Source organism: Peromyscus californicus, unplaced genomic scaffold, assembly GCF_007827085.1.
Source record: "Peromyscus californicus insignis strain IS unplaced genomic scaffold, ASM782708v3 Scaffold_8__1_contigs__length_139910024, whole genome shotgun sequence".
In the NCBI taxonomy this organism is placed as follows: Eukaryota; Metazoa; Chordata; class Mammalia; order Rodentia; family Cricetidae; genus Peromyscus; species Peromyscus californicus.
Window position 1 is genome coordinate 133,174,139 of NW_026294606.1, and position 19,070 is coordinate 133,193,208.

General features: G+C 44.7%; 1 protein-coding gene across 13 annotated transcripts in view; it reads right to left on the reverse strand.

The window, feature by feature from the left end:
• The window catches only part of Znf827 (zinc finger protein 827), a 179,695-nt gene that overhangs the window by 104,918 nt on the left and 55,707 nt on the right, over positions 1-19,070 (reverse strand). For 12 of the 13 annotated variants that reach the window (XM_052728181.1, XM_052728180.1, XM_052728178.1 and 9 more), the window contains exon 5: positions 9,644-9,877. The exons of the other annotated variant lie outside the window; for it this stretch is intronic. In XM_052728181.1, the coding sequence (XP_052584141.1) occupies positions 9,644-9,877 (234 nt within the window). The remainder of the gene's footprint in view (positions 1-9,643; positions 9,878-19,070) is intronic. 13 annotated transcript variants of the gene reach the window in all.

Below are 19,070 nucleotides of genomic sequence, written 5' to 3' on the forward strand. Positions count from 1 at the left end.
CCAGAGACTGAATGAGATTGGCTGTAAAAACAGGGTTCTCCCTCTTTCCTTGTGGCTGAGAGGGGGACAGTCTTCCAGGGCTGCAGACAGCGACTTCTCACTCAATCCTGCTCAAATGGACAGAATAATGATGCCACTGTGTGCCCTCTGAGCTCAACAGGATCTCTAGCCCTTCTAGAAACCATGTCTTTGCATATTTGTCTCATTAAAGTGATTTGTTCCTTATCTATATAAAAATGTATGTGATATTCCATGTTGCTCCATTTCTCTGTGTTTACAGATGATTTTCAAAGTATAAATTCCTTATTTGGATTTAGTCACCATTTATGGACTGTGTGAGTACATCTACACATACGTACATACGTACATACACACATACATACAAACATACATACACACATACATATATATGGAAGTGGGGTCAAGAAGTGTGCATGGCAGTGAGAGAAGTGTTCTGGGCTTTAGTTACAAGCCCACTGCTGGTTGCATCCATTAAAAATCATTTATCAAGTTAACGTGCAAAAATACTTGGTCATCACCCTGATAATGCTAAAACACAAATCAAAAATTAGAGAGGTCACCACAACTGGAGAGGCATAATTCAATAAATTAGGTTTCATAGGCTTAATATCCCTGCAAATTAAATGACACTCTGCTAATATAGGTGAAAATGGGTTTTCCTTTTAGTATGAAACAACTCTACATTTAGTTAATTTTTAGAATTACAGAAAAATACAATGGTGCTCATAAGCAACAAAAGGAACAAAAACGGAACCCGACTCTATCAAATGTAAACACTTCTGTGTTGTGAGTGGAGCTATGGTGAAAACCCACCAAAATGAGAAAAAATAATCTGCCATTCATCCCTCTAATAAGGCTTATGTCAAGAATACGAGAAACTTTAACAAGCCCAAAACAAAACAAACGAACAAACAAAAATCCAAAAGTGATCCAAGTGAAAAGTGGACACAGAACCTGAACTGCTTCAAAGGAGACGTTCGGGTATGAAGGAGCACGTGGTGCTGCGTCAGACGGCGTCCTCACTAGGAAGACATCATCTAACCATAGTGAAATTGCTAGGTTGTGCCTTCATGGTGGTTCCAATAAAAAAGATGGCAACAAGTTCTCATAAGGACATGCAGAAATTGAAACCTCATACATTACTACAAGGGATAAAGAATGCTGTTGTTGCCTTGGAAAAGACATTTGGCAATTCTTCAAGATGTTAAAGGGAGTGCCCTTTAACCCACCATTACACAGTACTTAAGGATATACCCAAGAAGATTAAAACCCTAAGTCCACATGGAAACCTGCACAGGAACAGCCACAACAGCAAAGACTGGGACACAAATCATGTCTCCATTAAAGGATAAGGAAGATACAATGTATCCATACAACTGTCAATATTCAGCCATAAAAAGGAATACAGAATGGATATCGAGGAGCCAGTGAGATAGGTCAACATGTAACGATGCCTGCCACCAATCAAGGCATCTCCGACTCCCTTGGTTGAGAGAACCAACTCCCACAAGTTGTCTTCTGACCTCCACATCAGTGGCCCCCACTCTCAAAATAAATAACATGCTACCTGAAAACTAGAAATACAGACCACTGGCTCACCGTGGGCTATGCTGGCCGGCCACTGAGTCCTAGGGGTCTACTTGTCTCCACCTCCCCAGTGCTTGGATGCTAAGTGCACACCAAAACACCTGCGCTTATGTGGGTTCTGGGGTCAAAATCACACCCTCGCTTCACTGAAGGAGCCGTTTGTGTCCCTAGCCTTCAGGGAAGCTCAGGCTGGCTGAAAACTAGTCATCCTTCTGTACCTTGTCTCTGCCTCCAGAGAACTATGTTATAGGCCCAGACAGCCATACCAGGATCAATCAATAAAAATCTGTTTTTATTGAAATAGCATTAAAAACAGAACAAAATGAAAAACCACCAACCAATGACCCGGAACCCTTTCTAAAGCCCAACCCCGAAATATGTCCATCTCCAGTACAATGCCATGTTCAATAAACTTCTCCATGTGTTCAGAAAGGTGCAAATCAAAAAGTAGTTTCCAATTTGAGTCTGATTAGATTGTACCGTTGTCATTTTGCCCTGGCGAATACCTCAGCAGCATGAGTCTGAGAATGTGGTAAGTGGAAGGAATTCATAAAACAAGTAGAGAAAATGCCTTCTTATTGATATTTCTAAATTACCTAACATTATTTTTACATTTATTTACTTATTTGTGTGTGGGTGGTGCCTTGCCACGGTGCATGTGCATGGGTCAGAGGTCAACCTGTGGGAGCTGGTTCTTCCATCCTGCAGCCTCGGGGGATGGAACACAGGTGCTCCTCGACAGCAAAGCCCCTTAGCATCTCCCCAGCCCAACCCTTTAGCACTTTCTACAGATCTGCTAACATCTCCTCAGCCACAGGTGACTTTTGCAGGCAAGTAGAAGCATAGGAACTATGTAAACTTAGGTTTAAAAAATGTACTATGACTGGGCGAGGTGGTGCACACCTTTAATCCCAGCACTCAGGAGGCATAGGTAGGCAGAGCTCTGTGAGGCTGGTCTACAGGGTGAATCCCAGGAAAACCAGGGCTGTGTAGAGAAACCCTGTCTCAAACAAACAAACAAATAAATAAATAAATAAATAAATAAATTTAGAATGTTTGAAAAGGTTTCCATCTTCATTACTCAATTAAGCAACTTGTAAGTTTGATGAAGGCAAATTTTATGATGATAAAATAAAACGTAATTTTCATCCTACAGATTATTATTGATGTCACAGTATATTCTATCTTACATCTTGCACATATCCAACACCCATGTGTTAAAGGCTGACCCCCCAAGTGGTACCGCTTGGGGAGGCTTAAGCAGGTGGGAACTTAAAGGAAGCCTTCAGGTCATTGGGGGAGTGCCCTCCCAGGAGACTATGAGACCCTGGGTTCTTTTTCCTCTCCTTTACTTCCTGACTATACTTGGTAGAAACACTTGCCACAGTGAGAGGCTGGCTGACCACAGGCCCTGGGCGATGAGGCTGATTACTCACGGACCTCCAACCCTGAGCCCAAACAAGCCGTTCTCCTTTGTAAGCTGGGTAAGTCATAGATTTGTCAGAGTGAGGGATAGCTAACTGACTAAAGACACACTGCCTGAAGTGTGCGACATGTCAGTCCAGTGTACTCATGCATGAAAATCTCAAAAAGACAAAATAAATAAAAGTTTACAAGAAAGTAGTACTACTTTCCAAAGGAAAACTAGCAGATCCACGAGTGAATTGTTTTCAGCCTGAAAATTAATTTAGCTAAAATCTTTCGTTTTTTTAAAGAAATTCTCCAGAGCAGAAAAGTCTACAGTATGGCGGCGTTTGATGACGTTTGCAGTGACGTGGGGAGACTTTCTCCAAAAACCACGCCAACCTGCCCAGGAACGGTTCTGAAATTTAACGTCAATGGACATGAAGAAAGTGACATTATCCGAGGTTCACAAGTAAAACGATCTTGATTTATCAGGTATACATGTCCTTCTTCAACAAGGTTCTAGATGCCATCATTTCATAATGAATTAAAAGGACTCACCACAGAAGAACTGGCTCTTTTTCTAAAGGAAATGGGACATTTAATAGAGCCTTGTCACCCGTCAGCGTTCAGCCTGGAGCATTCTTTTCAGATGGCCCAAACTCGCTCCTCAAGACACTTCCTGGGCACACTAAGCTAAAGCTTTAGCAGTCAGGATCACTTGGAAAGGCTGTCAAAACACAGGCTACTCCCCACCCCCCAGAGCTGTAAGGACTTCACCAGCTAAGCCCAGAGCAGGCCCCAGGAGCGAGTCTCCGAAGCCCTAGCAGCTCTGAGAGAGAGAGAGTTGGGGCTGGCCAGGCTGGGTGGGCAGGCTTCCCCTGAGCTTCTTTCTACCAGAAAGGGAAGGGAAGCGGGTCAAGGCCTCAGCACGCTTACACTCAGTGCTGAAACAGCAGAAGGTGGTAGACCTGTTTCTGCAAGGCTGGGGTGGTGCGCACACTGCTGTATTTTCTGGGTTCCTGTCCCTCCCTGTGCTGTCCCCCCGAAGATTCATCTCTGGATATTCTTCTGCTACCCCAAAGTCTTACGAGGTGACAGGACCCACTGAGGGGTCCCCATCTGAGCTGAGGTTGTCCGCTAGAATTTGGGGCTGGGGTCAAGAAGGCTATCTGGCTGTTCTTCTGAACGAGGGGTAACCTCAAAAGCTGTTCACAACGACTGCTTCCCACCTCTGGACTGAGCAGCAAGGCCCACCTGCATGCCTAGAGAGGTGCAGTGAGGCGGAGCAGCTCCTGGGTTCTGAGGGCCTGCTGCACCCCACCTGTGACCCAGAAGCCAGTGCCATGCCTGCTCAGTCCGCTGCCTTTGTTTCTTGCTAACTACCGGAAGGGGACTCGAACACAAGCAAAGGCCCCACTAATACTGGGAGGAACTCAATCTTTGTGTCCTTTTCCTGGTCACCTGAGCCTACCTCAGAGAGTCAATTTCTTTACAACTTCACCTTTCTCAGGTTTACCTAGGATCAGTTCATTTCCTGTTGTTCAGAAAGAGAAAATCAGAATGGCTGTATGGCTTAGAAAGAAAAGAGACCAAGGTTAGAGTTCAGTTCCCAGAACCCACTTTGGTGGCTTATATCCATCAGCTCCAGGGGATCTAATGTTCTTCTGGCTTCTGAAGACACACACACACACACACACACACACACACACACACACACACACACACACGCGCGCGCGCGCACGCGCACGCCAATAAAAACATGTCTATGCAAGTAAGTATGGAAGCCAGATTCTCATCTGATGCCTTCCATCACAGTCCATCTTAGCTTCTGTGACAGGGGTACTTACCAAACCTGAAGCTCACTGATTGGCTAGACTGATTGGCCACATGGATGCTCCATCTCCCAGTGCTGGGATTAGGGAGACCTGTGGCAAGGCCTGGCTTTTTATATGCGATCAGGGGATCTGAATTCAGGTCCTCAAGGTTGCATAGCAAGGGCTTTACCCAATGAGCCATTCCACTGCCTGGAATTCTTATTCTTTTTTTTTTTTTTTTAAAGATATACTTCTAACTATGTGTACAGAGGGCAGAGAAGGGGCATATGGATGTAAATGCAGGTACCCGTGGTGGCCAGAGGTGCCAGATCCCTCTGGATCTGGAGCTACAGGTGATTGTGAGCTGCTCAACATGGTGATGGGACCAAGTTCTTGTCCTCAGTACATGTCCTTAAGCAATGAGCCATCTCTCCAGGCCCACAATTCTAATTTTTAAATGTCATACTTTTTTGTTTTGTTTTCACCAGAGACAGGGTTTCTTTGTGTAGCCTTGGCTATCCTGGAACTATCTCTGCAAACCATGATGACCCTGAACTCACAGAGATCACCTGCCTCTGCCTCCTGAGTGCTGGATTAACGGTGTGCACCACCACTACTGCCCAGCTTAAATGTCATTCTTAATTGCTCCTTTAGGTTTGTCCAAATGTGCATGGTACAGTCTACACATGCAATGGGAATTCAACATGCAATTCCACATGGAGAGAGAGGCGGCCTCTGCTTATCTCTGTGCACCTACTCACTTCTCTCAAAGCACAGCAGTGGGTAAACATTCCATCACTTCCAGCATCATGCCACATCTGTGACCACATTTATGACATAAGTTTACAAGGTCACCAGACATTACTAAATTAGTCTGAAGGTACCTTGACTAGTGCGCCCAACATGTCTAATATTACATATCCTCAACGCTAAACTTTGAAATGTTGGCCTCTTTAGATGAAGGTTTTTGCGAATTATCTTTGGCAAGCACAGGCTTGGCAGGGAAGTTTGATGGTCTGGGCTGTTATGTGTCACATAACAACAGGTAGTCACAGACATCTAGTCATTTCCTCCAAGTGAGTTGTTTTCTTTATGGTGTCAATTGACTGTGCCCAGCTGTCACACACTCAACTTCACAATTAACAACTGGAAAGGGAGTCTGAACCACACAGACCATAGAAGGCTTAGCCTGACTCTAACTCATGTGTGTTTCCCCCAGAGAACCTAAGTGTCTACTTGGAAAGCACCCTTTCTACCCAGGTTTCCCCACATAGGAAGAAGCCTCATGTGATGTGTGGCTGAGCCACGTGCCAATCATTCATCCTTATGGAATCAACATGAGCTAATTTAAACACGGAAACAGAAGACAGCCCAAATCATTGACGGGTTTCTTCTTGTTAATTAACTGAAAAGCTATGTAAGAAAATTAGTAAGAAAAGAGAGAAGGAGAACCCTTTTCCTGAGCTGTTCTTTGAGTCAAAACGGAAAGGAAGAAAAGCATCTCCATACAGTCCTGTTACTATAACACTGTTGTCTCCCTGCCTCATCTGAGGCTTCATCCTCCATGTTGTCCGTTACTTCAGTCAACCATGCTCCCAAAATAGTAAATGATAATTCCACAACAAACTATTTATAGGTTTGAACAACTTGTATTATAATACACTGTTGTAGCCAGGCGTGGCAGTGAACTCCTTTAATCCAGCACTCTAGAGGCAGAGGCAGGCAGACCTCTGTGAGTTCCAGGCCAGCCAAGGCTATATATTGAGACCTGTTCTCAAAAAACAAACAAAGAAAATTGTATTTGCTAATTTCTTACTGTGCCTAATCATAAATTAAGTAAATTGTATTTGTTAGTTTCTTACTGTGTCTAATCATAAATTAAGTATTATCACTGCTAGAATGTGTGTGTGTGGGGGGGGGGTGAAGCGGGGTTACAGGGTCAGTGCTCTCTCCGGTTTCAGGCATCCACCAGAGTCCGTGAATGCATAACCCCATGGCTAAGAAGGGACCACTATAGCTGTTTCACACAGGTTCTTTCTGACCAAAGGATTTTGCAGGAAATTAAAGAGACTGTAAGTGAGACTGCAGGGTGGGAAGATGTGAGGACCGCTGTCCACAGAATGCCTAGAACAAGACTGGCTTTGGGAAGTGGATACCTTCTTTCGTCTACAAGGTGCTGACAGTCCCTTACTTGGGTGTCTTTCAGGGCATGGCTGTTCAAACTGTTAAAATAATATCTCGAAGACAGAGAACTTAAGACTTCTTCCTTGCACTCTCCTTTTGCCTTAATCTGTCAATCTATTAGTGAAGAGAAACTCTGATGTTTCCTTTTTGTTTTGTTTGGTGACTGGGCCTCACTACATAGCTCAGGCCGTACTCAAACTCACAATCCTACTTGGTCTCCATCATACTGGAATTACAGGCATGTTTCTCTCCACAGAGTTTAATATCCACTTCACTCCTAAGAAAGGAACCTCTTACCTCATGGCTTTGGAATGAAAAGACATTTGTTTTTAACCCACTCACCTAACTTCGGACTTAAAAAATGTTGATCTGACCATGGTATGCTAGAGCATTGCAGGGCTAGGATTGCCTGAACGGAGTCCACTGCTTATTTTTCCTACACTGGACAGGCAGAGGCTACATTTAGACAACAGTAAAGAGTTGCAGCCATCTTGAGGGCGCGCAACTTCCTGTGCTATTCCACCAGGAATAATAGGAAATTCTCTACCCTTAAAATCTCTTACTGTTAACTCTGTTGGTAATTATTTCAATGGCCACCTGACCCGCTTATGAAATAAAGAAGAATAGTACTAATGCACTCAAAGAATACAGTCTCAAACACTGCTGATGAGAACACAGAAATGCGGGGATTTGGATGCATGTATCCTTGACCAAAGTCTTGTCTACATAGCATTTTTTTTTTTCAGGAAAGAAACCAGTTATCAGTCTTCATGAAGCTTATTTCAACATTATGAAGGTTGGTTGCCCTTCAGAAACAGGACCATTCATTCAGCTATTGTTAAACCCTGCTGCACATACACTCAATAAAAGTCAACACACACACTTGCAGCCTTCATTGCCCACAAATATCATTAGATGTTCATGATAGCATTTCTCTCTTGGGGGTCTCATTATTATCTAGGAAATAATTTCCTATTTCAGTCTTTCCAATCACATCATCCAAAAGGATGAAGATAAAATATTTTCCTTAAAGACCATCTGCCCTGAAATCTCATTCACCACTCTCACGATCTCTTCCCATGTGGTACCAGCCTCCTCTGCTCTCCAGAGCAGTATGTAGTAAGTTCTGAAACAGCATATTAGCTGGCCGAAGCTACCATCGAGGAGGGCACAGGTGTCACATGACTGGGGACAGAGTTTAAGCCATCGTGTTGGGAGAGCTACCTCTGGGGGAACAGAAGTGGGTGACCTCTTTGGACTGACTGAATAATATCATCAACAGAGGGATGACGACATCACTGAGATGCTTCGGCACAGGAGGGAGACACAAACACACTCAAGTGTATGGGCTCTAACATGACTGTTTCAACTTCCCAGCATTGTGATCTTGCTAGACCCATCAGTGTAAGATAGGCTAGAACACCATCACTGCAAAGTCTGGGGAAACGGGGTCACAGTACAGCGATTCTACCACGCTTTACCACTAGCAAACCAGGTTCCCTTCAAATTCCAGTGTGCTTTGAGTTAACATCAAAGACAAGAATTCTCAACCCCACCAACTGGCAGATACAGGAATTTCAACTGTTCTGATATGTTGACTCTAAGTAGATCACTATTAATTTCTTACTTTCCAACCTACTAGTGAACCAGAAATACCGCCAGAATTGCTGCTGAAGTTACAGATCACAGAGGAGTCTCACGAAGGCAGTTCCTGCTTTCATCCTCCAAGCACAGCAAGTTCCCAACAAAAAGCAGCTTTTGATTCACATTAGCATTTCACACACAGTGCCTCAAAATTACCTTCAGGAGGCAGTGAGCCGAGTCACCTACGACTTGACAGGTATGATTACCAATACAGCTTTTTTTTCCACGTTCTGAAAGTCACACCCTGTCACCAAAAAGACACTAAATTTTCTACCTGTTGCAGAGGACCAGGTAGATGCTACTACCAAAAATCAAAATACACTAGCTTCAATTTATGGCCCGTTTTTTCTTATATCCAACAAGCTGAGATTACATTTAGATATTAGTGGAGTCCTCCATTCATCTAAGAACAGGTTAATTATTGTAACATTCCATTAGGAAGTTCTCTATTCTTAGAAATCACTCATTGCTACTCTGTTGGTAATTACTTTGAGTGCCATCTCAACTGCTCAACCAAGGAAAACATTTTAAAGGTCCTAAAGAATATAGTATAAATGCATAAAAGACATGGGATCTTCTCTTAAGAAAAGGTATTTTGATCAACTAGAAGAAATCCTGTGAATGTTGTTAGAATCCATTTAAAGTCGTGGCCTAGATCATCTCAGATGCCAGGAGCATTTTCTAACCGTTTCTAATACCATTCAGAAACAGAAAGCTGTATCTAGATGTGGACAACAAACCAAGAAACAAACTCACACATCTAACAGGTACTGAAGCCAATGTCTAGACAGGCACAGCACATAAAGAAATGAACAAACTCATGCATGTAACACGGGATCTGAAGCCACGCGAGCTGATCATTCCTTAAAGTCGCCGTTTCCACGCTAGCATCTCCACCGGGTTAATTATAAGCCATGCAGGAAACGGTCCAGTTGGCTTGCACGTGAAATAACCAGAATGGAAATATTTTAGACTATATCAGGTACCTGAGAGTTTCATGAGAAGTTCTGAGGCAGCTTTGGCAGACATGTCCCGCCTCGGCACATTCCCCTTGCCTTCCTGGGGTGTCAGCGGGTCCTCGGAGAGGCTAGGGGCCGCCACTTCCGGTTCCGGGCTGAACACATAGCTGGACCGAGGCAAAGGCGTGCTTAGGGGCTCCTCTTCCTTGGGCTCTTCCTTCACTTTAAAATTAAGATTCATAGGCTCCTTCTGGTTTGCAGCTGTCAAAAAACAAGAAGAAGGAAGAAGAGAGAGAGAGAAAGGGAAAGGGAGATATATATAGGTATATGTATCTCCCCAACGCCCCTCTAAGATGCCCACACTTCACCTTGTGCTTAACAGCCGGAGAGACCAAAAAGGCTAGGCCCTGGGCACATCACTGTACCCTTAGCCAGTGCTCCCCATGAGCCTCGGCCTCAGCTGAGTGTGAGCTTAAGCATATATTAAACCCGGGGTATTTTCAAAAGTGCGGTCTTTACAAAGCATGTGGGCATTTTCTCCTTGGTTTCTTTAAACATCTTCCCTGGACACACTGCTGCCTCCCCAGTCTCTGAGCACATTCTCCAGCTAATTCTATCATTAAACAATGGCTCACGAAATTATTCTGCTGTCAAATATTGAAATAAAAGCAGGAGTCAGCAGCAGTATCTACAACTGAACCTCAGGTGGGTGAAAAGGTGAGAATGTCGAATCTGCCAAAAAGAAAAGCAGGACTAGAGATCCACTGTTCTCACCTTATTATCAATGGACATTGCTGACTCGGGCCATATACTTTGTACTGTCACCATGAGTAAACCTATGGTGCAGAGCCCAGGTCATCCTCACATACAAAATGGGTTTTTATTTATTTTTTTTTTTAAGAAAAAATATTCTGGAACAATTTTAGATTTATAGAACATTTGCAAGACTAGTTCTAAGAGCTTCCATACAGACTTCCCTGGCATTCCCTAACAGTGGCATCTTACTTAATCACCATACATTTGTCAGAACTAAGAAATTCATGTGGCTATGACCCAAACTCCAAAGTTGTTCACTACTGCCGTTTTTTCATTTTTGGAAACCATGGGCAGCTGGCATGGAGAGCACAGTCAGAACAGAGCTAAGCAGCCTGCCATGGGATGGATGGTGTCAAGAGGCTGGCTACTCTGTGCAGGCCTGGTTCCCCATCACACTGCCCCTGCCATCTCCGTCAAAGACCCACATAGTGCCAACAGTGGCTGTGCCACACAGGGCACATTTGTCTTTTGATTTCATCCCAATCTGTGTTCTTAGCAGCTCCTCTTAGAAAGAGCCTGGCCTGTCCCATCCTAACAAACAAGACCGAGAAAACCGGCCCCCAAAGCTAACACAGTCCTGGTCCAATGTACTTCAGTGCCTTTCCCCATTTCTAAGGATGCTTACTTCAGACTACCAGTTTGAAGGGCTTGGCACATTTGCAAACTGGGCCTGAGAGCTAAAGGAACATCTCCAGGTCTCACAATTACAACTATGCAGAGCTGGGACTAGAACCCGGGTCCCTGTGTCGCTGACTTCCTTTACCACACTGCATCTCCACCTGCGTTTCAACAAGACCAAGCTTTAAAGCCCTGGTTCAAATACTACATGCTCGGCGAGGTCCACACCTACCATGTAATATGGCGACCCTCACCCGACTGTACTCCAATCTTCCTTACCTGTCCTAATCTTTTCATTCTCTGAAATATGAACACTTACCATACATACTGTTAGGGACAGAACTGTGCCCCCACCCCAATCCCTGTGGAAGTCGAAGCGCCACCTTCCCAATGTGAGTGTTTGTGCATCAAGGCTTTTAGGGGACACTCGTTAGTTCAATGAAGCATGAAGGCAGGGTCATAATCCAATGCCAGCAGTTCTGAGAACTATGTTGTCTCTCTTTTCTTATGAAGAGAAACACCAGAGATGTCTCTACACAGGGGAAGGTCAAGTGAGGACACAGAAAAGAAGCCATCTACAAGCTGAGCAGAGGCCTCAGGAGAAATCAAACCTGATGACAACCGATGTCGGGCTTCCAGCCTCCAGAACTATAAGAAATAAATATCCGTTCTTAAGACACCAGGAGTGTAGTGCTTTGAGTGGCAGCCTTAGCACATGAGTTAAGTGTTAGAGAAGCCCTGAATAATCTGTCCGCTCGACTCCAGGGTCAGCATCACGAAGACGCTGACCTCTGTTTTTAAAGCCGATGTACGTCAAGAGCACAGAACAGTGCCTGGCACTCTGCAGAGGCCCCAGCGGTACTTACTGAATGGTAAAGTGTGTTTGCTCTACAGTAGTGATGCTGACGGCATTCCAACAGCACCATGGTCGGCAAGAGTGAAGAGCTCTGACATCCCCACCAGAAGGAGTCGGAAGTGCTCCCCCTGGGTAACATCATCGTAAGGCTAGGAAGGCTGCAGTGACGTTCAAAGCTTTGCTACCTGCCTAGACCATGGCGCACTGGTATGCCTTTGAAGAACCACGTGGACTCTAGCATCACTAATAGATAACCTAGCCCTTTGTGGACACTGCTACCAAAACCAAAGCATAGGGAACAATGACGCTCTAATTCTGAACTGGGTGTTCCCTACCTCATCCCAGGTCGCCCTAACTGACGATCTACCTCTTCCCTTTATTTACACTTTCCAATCCGCTCCTGAGAGGCTACTGGTAGCATGCTAATGCCTAGCCTTTCCCCACACCTTCCTTCCACCACCGTAAATCCTTCCCCCAGTGCATCCTACTCAATCACGGCACAGTAATCAGTGTGTGTTTATTACACGTGTGCCTCCCTATCCTTCCAGAAGGAATCATTCAAAGTGAATAGAAATTGCTTCCAGGCTGTGCCTTGTATTTGCAAACATGTTTAACTTCTAAGTTGAGACTAGGAAAGGTAAAATATTGAGGAAAATCCCAACTTCTGAGCGGGTAACCACATGGAGTGGATGCTCATGGACGGTTATTCAGAAGACATGCTACATAAGACAAAGAGGAAAGTCAGCATTGTCAGTGGAACCTGGGCTTCCTGGGCCTCTGACAAGACACTTGCAAGGGGGCAGGCCAGCTCTGAGAATCAGTGACAAAGTTTGCCCGGTGCTACCAACCTGGTTTTCATTCTGACGGTATCAAGAACACCACAGCACTGTAATGTGTTGAGCAAGTATAAATGTGGCTAACGATACAACAAAAAACATGTGGAAAACACTTGTCTGCTCAAGCTTTATTTCCCAGGCACTTGGGTCTAAAGAGAAGATGTGTAAATAAAATTCCATAGGCTGGACTCCTTTTCTACCAATTATCAGAAATATGTTCCCTGAGACTAGTACATGAAGCCTAGATTTTATAATTAATATGGCTGAATAACTGTCATCTTTGAAATGATGCTACTTTTTAAAGACCCACATATGCAGAGAAAAGTAAAACTAAAGATGTTTTTGAGAGGGGATCACTAGAAGAAAAGCAATTGACTTACGACTTGATGTGACATCTACTTCATTCCTATTACAAACAGAGAGAGATCCATGCACACTTGGAAGTCAGCCCATGAGGCCTTCACAGCACCGGCCGTGACGTCTGTTCCCGTATCTTACAACTGACAGCGCGCCACACCTAAGATCATGAGGCTGTCTCGATAATCCAGAGGCCCTGTCTCTCTTTCGCTATTTGTTACAGATATTTTAGGAGCTGAGCCATTCTGGTTCTATAATGTACTCGATGGAGTGGGCTGTCATTTAAAGGAATCAGATCCGCTTCTACGTGTATGTACAACAAATTAAAGATGAAGACGAATGCAGAAAAGAAATGGGCATGGACAAAAATAATCCAAAAATTCAATCCTCAACGGTGGGTATTGACGAGGTGCAAATGAATCTGGACGCAATGCATCCACAGGGGGGTTCCGTCCAAGACTTGGTCTCTAAAGAGGCACTCCAGACAAGTCATTTAAAGACCATTCTTGGGCAGGTCAGATGGCTTAGAGTGTAAGAGTGATTGCCACCATGCCTGATGACCTGAGTTCAGTCCTTGGGACCCACATGATGGAAGGAAAGAACCAACTCTCACAAGTTGCTCAGTTGTTCTCTCTCTCTCTCTCTCTCTCTCTCTCTCTCTCTCTCTCTCTCTCTCTCTCTCACACACACACACACACACACACACACACACACACACACACACACACACACAAATAAAGACCATTCTTTGGTTTAATACTGAACACAACAAACATTTAAATAATTACAATTGGGGGTTAAGTCATCTTCAAGCACACAGGGAGGGCATGACATAAATATCTGCAGGTGAGGAAACCCTGAAGGCTGGCAAAATGGTCTGCTTCTAATCACCGAGCTCAAGGACAGAGGGTACTAGGCTCCAGAGCACCCACTGAAGATGCAGAGCCCTTTCCTTTATCACCAAGACACTGAGTTTCCTTTAAGAAGGACACAGACCTAAGCAGTGCAGTGCGGGCCTTGGAGAATAAGCAGTGGATTGGACTGAGCCAAGGATCACTAACGACAAAGGAAAAAGTGGGTGTCATTTCCTGACGGCATGAGATCCTAGGGCCACTTGACTGAGTGGACAGAGAGGGGAAAGAGACTGGAATGCACATGCTTTGGTCCTGTGCTGTTGGTCGCCCTGATGAAGGAAGGGGACATATGTAAGATGACGATGGAGCTTGGTTTCCAGTCTGATGATTGCTAAGCTGCTCTGTGAAAAAGCCTGGCCACTGGGGATTACATTTCCTACCTCATCCTAAGCCAGAGCCAGACCTGAGAAGAGAACCCCACACCAATGATTTTCAAGCCGTGTTCCAAGGAACCCTAGGATTGGGCGTTCTAATTAATATTTGTCTCAAATGTAATTTTTTAAAGTTGCTTTTGAGTTCATGACACACTTGATTTTAAAATGTGTGTCCTTGTCAGGATTACACCTGAAATGCCAAATCACCAGAGATCACCAATGTGCTGGCTTGTGTTGATGAGTCAGTTTAGTTTGGGGTAATGCAGTATCTCCTGCTAGCACGGGACTCCTAGTCTTCTAGTGGCAACTCATAAGGAAGCAGCTTGTTGATCTTTGTAAAACCCTAGACCTGTGTGCAAGTGCCATTGCAAAACTGTACAGTCACAGTACTACTGGAGTGTGTGCGTACCACATGCCTTAAGTCAGCTACTCAACTTTAGAGTGTGGATGTCTGGACTGGATCATTGCTGGAGAAGGGGCCGCTGTACATACCACATCCCTAGTCTCGACCAACAAGGTGCCCTAGCTCCTACCAGGTGTGGATACAAAAATATTTCTCTAGACATTCCCAGCTATCCCCTGGGCATAAAACCTGCCCTAAATTAAATGCCAGGGTTCTAGAACATGTGCTTGGGTGTGCCTTCTGATTATGGCTAGCCGACAAAAGAAGACAGAGATCTGCACAGATACATAAATGTGGCTGGATCTGCCAGTTACGGGTCACAGCCCAGGGAACACTGTTTCCCCTGGACTAGCTCTTGTGGCCATGCCAACGACATTGAGATGGATCTTAACAGCATCTCCATGTTGCAGATGAAGAACCTGAGATCCAAAGTGAGTAAAACCTTTTCCCAAATAATGGGCCGCTGGTTATCAAGTGGCTGATACAGAATCATGGGCAGCTCTGGTGTGGTTGTCAGCGTGGGATGCTCCTTGTCTGTCACTTAAATAAGGGGTGAGAGCAGGTGCTGAATGCCGCGGAAGGAGAAACTTTATTACTACAGCTTTTCTTACAAGGATCCAAAGAATTAAAAGGACCCAGTGGCTATAGGACAAGTTGTTAAACATCCGTTCCCATTTCCCACAATGTCTCTGCATGAAGCAGTATCCCTTTTTGTTGGGTTTGTTTTGTTTTTGAGGCAAGGCCATCCACATACAGCCCAAGCTGGCCTTGAGCTGAGATCCTCCTGGCTCAGTCACCAAACGCTGAGATTGCAATTATGAGCCTTCCGACGTAGCAAGACTTCAGTCAGCAAAATAAATCTAGAAATGTAATAGACAGTATTATTGCTATAACAACTAGACTCCATAACACCAGAGTAATACTTAAATCTAATTGCTTGGGTCTTTAAATAAATAAATGTACTAAATATAAACTTGTAAAATGGTTCTCTTTTTAAAATACTACTTCTATGTGTTTTACATAGAGGCTGCATTTAGTAGTTTTTTTTTTAGAAAAAGATAAATTAATTGAATATTTAAAATAGAACAAAGTGAAAGCCGACGATGTTTCCACTCCCTTCTTTTACAATAAGAAAACATGGACTCAGGAAATGACAGAGCTGCTGGAAAGTCACAGTTGTCAATGACTGAACTGGAATCACAGCTCAGTTCTGGGGACTGTACCCCAGCTTCAAATCTATCAAGGTGTCCCGTGGGGCATGTTGGCACATATGAACAGGCTGGAGACCTGGGATTTCCCAACGATTTGATACGCTTTAGGAGAGAAAAATAAATCACCTTCTGAAAGCATAAAGATCATGATTTAATTAAATAACAACAGTTGACTACTACTTTCAAATATTAAGCATACTATATGCATATAGAATTCTTAAAATGTTAACTTAAAAGTTTTTAAACTTTGTTCTTTAGTTTTAAATCATTTTTATAGCCAATGTTTAACAAAAGTTTTAAAGTTTCATATTTCTCATTCAATCCTTGCCTTGGCCAAGATTCCGGATCCACAAACCCACACCAAGTCTTCAAAGGTCCCCAGTGACAGTCACAATTATGGACACGAAGCCAATAGGATAGAGAACGGTCAAGGGTGAAAATAGAGAATGGAGTCACAGGAATGAATAATTAGCTTTTCTCTCCACAGGCTAAACTACATTTAGAACCAGGATGTGAAGCTGGGCATGGGTAGTACACGCTCGTCATCCAGCACGCAGGAGGTATAGACAAGAGGATCTGGAATTCAAGGTCATCTTCAGCTACTCGGAGAATTCGAGGCCAATCTGGGCTATAAGAGACCCTCAATAAAACAAAACAAAACAAATCCCACATAGAATGAGCAAGAGTAGCCATCTGCAATAATCATCGTAACAGACAGGATGTCTCTCCTGTCAACAGCAGGAAGGACTGGTCCTGGAAAACCACTCAAGTCTTTAGGAAATGAGAAAGAAAGCCGTATTTAAAATTCATGCTATTAACACATTCAAAAAACGAAATGCCTTAACAGCTCTGGAGTCATCTGCATGGAGACTAGAAGGAAGGAACCCACAGGTTGGACCACATCCTTCCCATGGCCGTTTGGACTGATGGCCCACTCCAGAGACATCCCCTCCTGACTGCTATACCTGTCATTTTAAATTAAATGAATACAGACATATGCTGGTTCCTACATCCATTTGTAAATGACCTCAGTCACTGTGGATCACCAAGACAGTCTAAAGCACTGGGGTTTGTGGTGGGCTGTGAAATGGTCAAACACTCCTGCCCTCAAAGCCCAGCTCCTCCCGAGAGGAAAAAGAGCATCTTTGGAACTTCGTGGTTCCCGTGGCCAAACCCCAGAACAACAGGCGAGAAGAAAAGGCTAGAAATGAAAAGGGTGTGCGCAGGAGCCTTCTTCTCACACAGGAGAGTGCAGAGAGCTGGTTACTCAGCAGAAAAAGAACTAGCAGGAGGGTGTAACCCGGCTTCGGGAGAGTGCAGGCTAGCATGCACAAAGCCCTAGGTGGGATGCCTCATACCACGAAAACTGGGTGCAGCAGTGCATGCCTGTAATCCCAGCACTCGAGAGATAAGGTAAGATCAGGAGTTCAGTATCATCCTTGGATATGTGAGATGGTACTAGAAAGAGAGAGAGAGACAGAGAGAGAGAGAGACAGAGACAGAGACAGAGAGAGAGAGAGAGAGAAGGAAGGAGGGAAGGAGGGTGGAAGGGAAAGGAAAAGCCAGCTAAACAGGGTCTAACCTGTGTAGAAAGTACTGGAACAGAATCATCAATGTTCTTTGAAGGGCTGGGCGGGGGGGCTGGGTGATGGGAGCTGGAGGGGCAAGACATCTAGGGATGATGTGAAGGCTGCCCAGAAGAAGGGACTGTGTAGATGTGGTTTGAAGATGCATGGGGGAAAAGAGTAACCAGATTAGTGACTAAAAGCACATGCATTAGAAGTGATGCCATGATTTGAAGCCAAGGAAAATAAACAGTGGAGCAGACGGAGGTCAAAAGACGCTCGCTCAACTGAGAAATAAAAATTAGGTAATAGCTAATTAAGTGGTCACAAGCCAAGCCTTCGTAGTCAGCCAGGGCCGGGTCTTCGCTCGTGTTCCTCCCAGTCTCAGCTTCCTCATCCATAGAACGGGTTTTGTGCCGACCCTCGGGGCTGGGGAGGGTTAAATGGGAGCGCAGGAAGCTGCTGGCATGGCGCCTGGTTCCCAGAAAACCCTTGTGATTAATGATGCTCTCACCAGCGGCCGAGGCGGCAACAGTGACCACGGGGAGAAGGCACGGAAGGGCCGGGCTTCAGTGGTGTGGACACAGCAGTCTGATAAACTTTCCCCACGTCTACCAAGGTACCACATTATCCTGGGGCTGGCCAGATGGCTCATCAGGTAAAGACACCGGCCGACAAGCCTGACGACCTAAGTTCAATTCCTGGAACCCCCACGGCAGAGGGGAGGAACAACTGACTTCTGCAAATTGTCCTCTGACCTCTACATCCATGCCCCGCCCACACACATTCACAATAAATAAATAAAATGTAGTAAGTTTTTAAATAGCATTCCTGTGACTGTCATAGAACTAGCCATCCACATGCAGCACAGTGAGGAAAGACACATCTAAATTCCAGTCCTCACCTTTCCCACTGTTAGGATGTAACATGTTTGGAAACTGACAGATGAAGGTCTACTGCAACATCAGTTGGCTTTGCTGTTACCACTCTATTTGTAGAAGCCAAAAACAGTAATACAACTTGCATGACTGGAGTGTGGCTTGGTGCTAGGGAGGCTGCCTAGCATGTATAAGGCCCTTGCTTCCATGCCCAGTACCACACAAAAAATTAATGCAACTTCAAAATATGCCTGGCATACAACAGTCACAGGAAGGCTCTGTGCTGGAGAGGCTGGCCAATCCTAGACACATGAAAAGGGCAGAGAACAGAGCCAACTTCCTGTATGGTGACTTCTTTACCTTGCATTTGGGGTATGGACATGTCTGGACCAAGAGCACTGGAAGTACACACCCTGGATTTCAACCCCAGTCTGTGTAGTTATTAGCTGTGTGACAGCGAGCAAGACCTTTACCCCTTCTCTCCTCATCTGTAAAATGGAATGATAACAGCGCTCATGTAAAGGGTTGTTATGAGACTCCAAGAAGCTGAACAGCAGAGTCAGCACACAGATCCAGATCCAGCAGCAGTGAGTAAATACCTCCGGGTCTCCATCCACACAATCTTC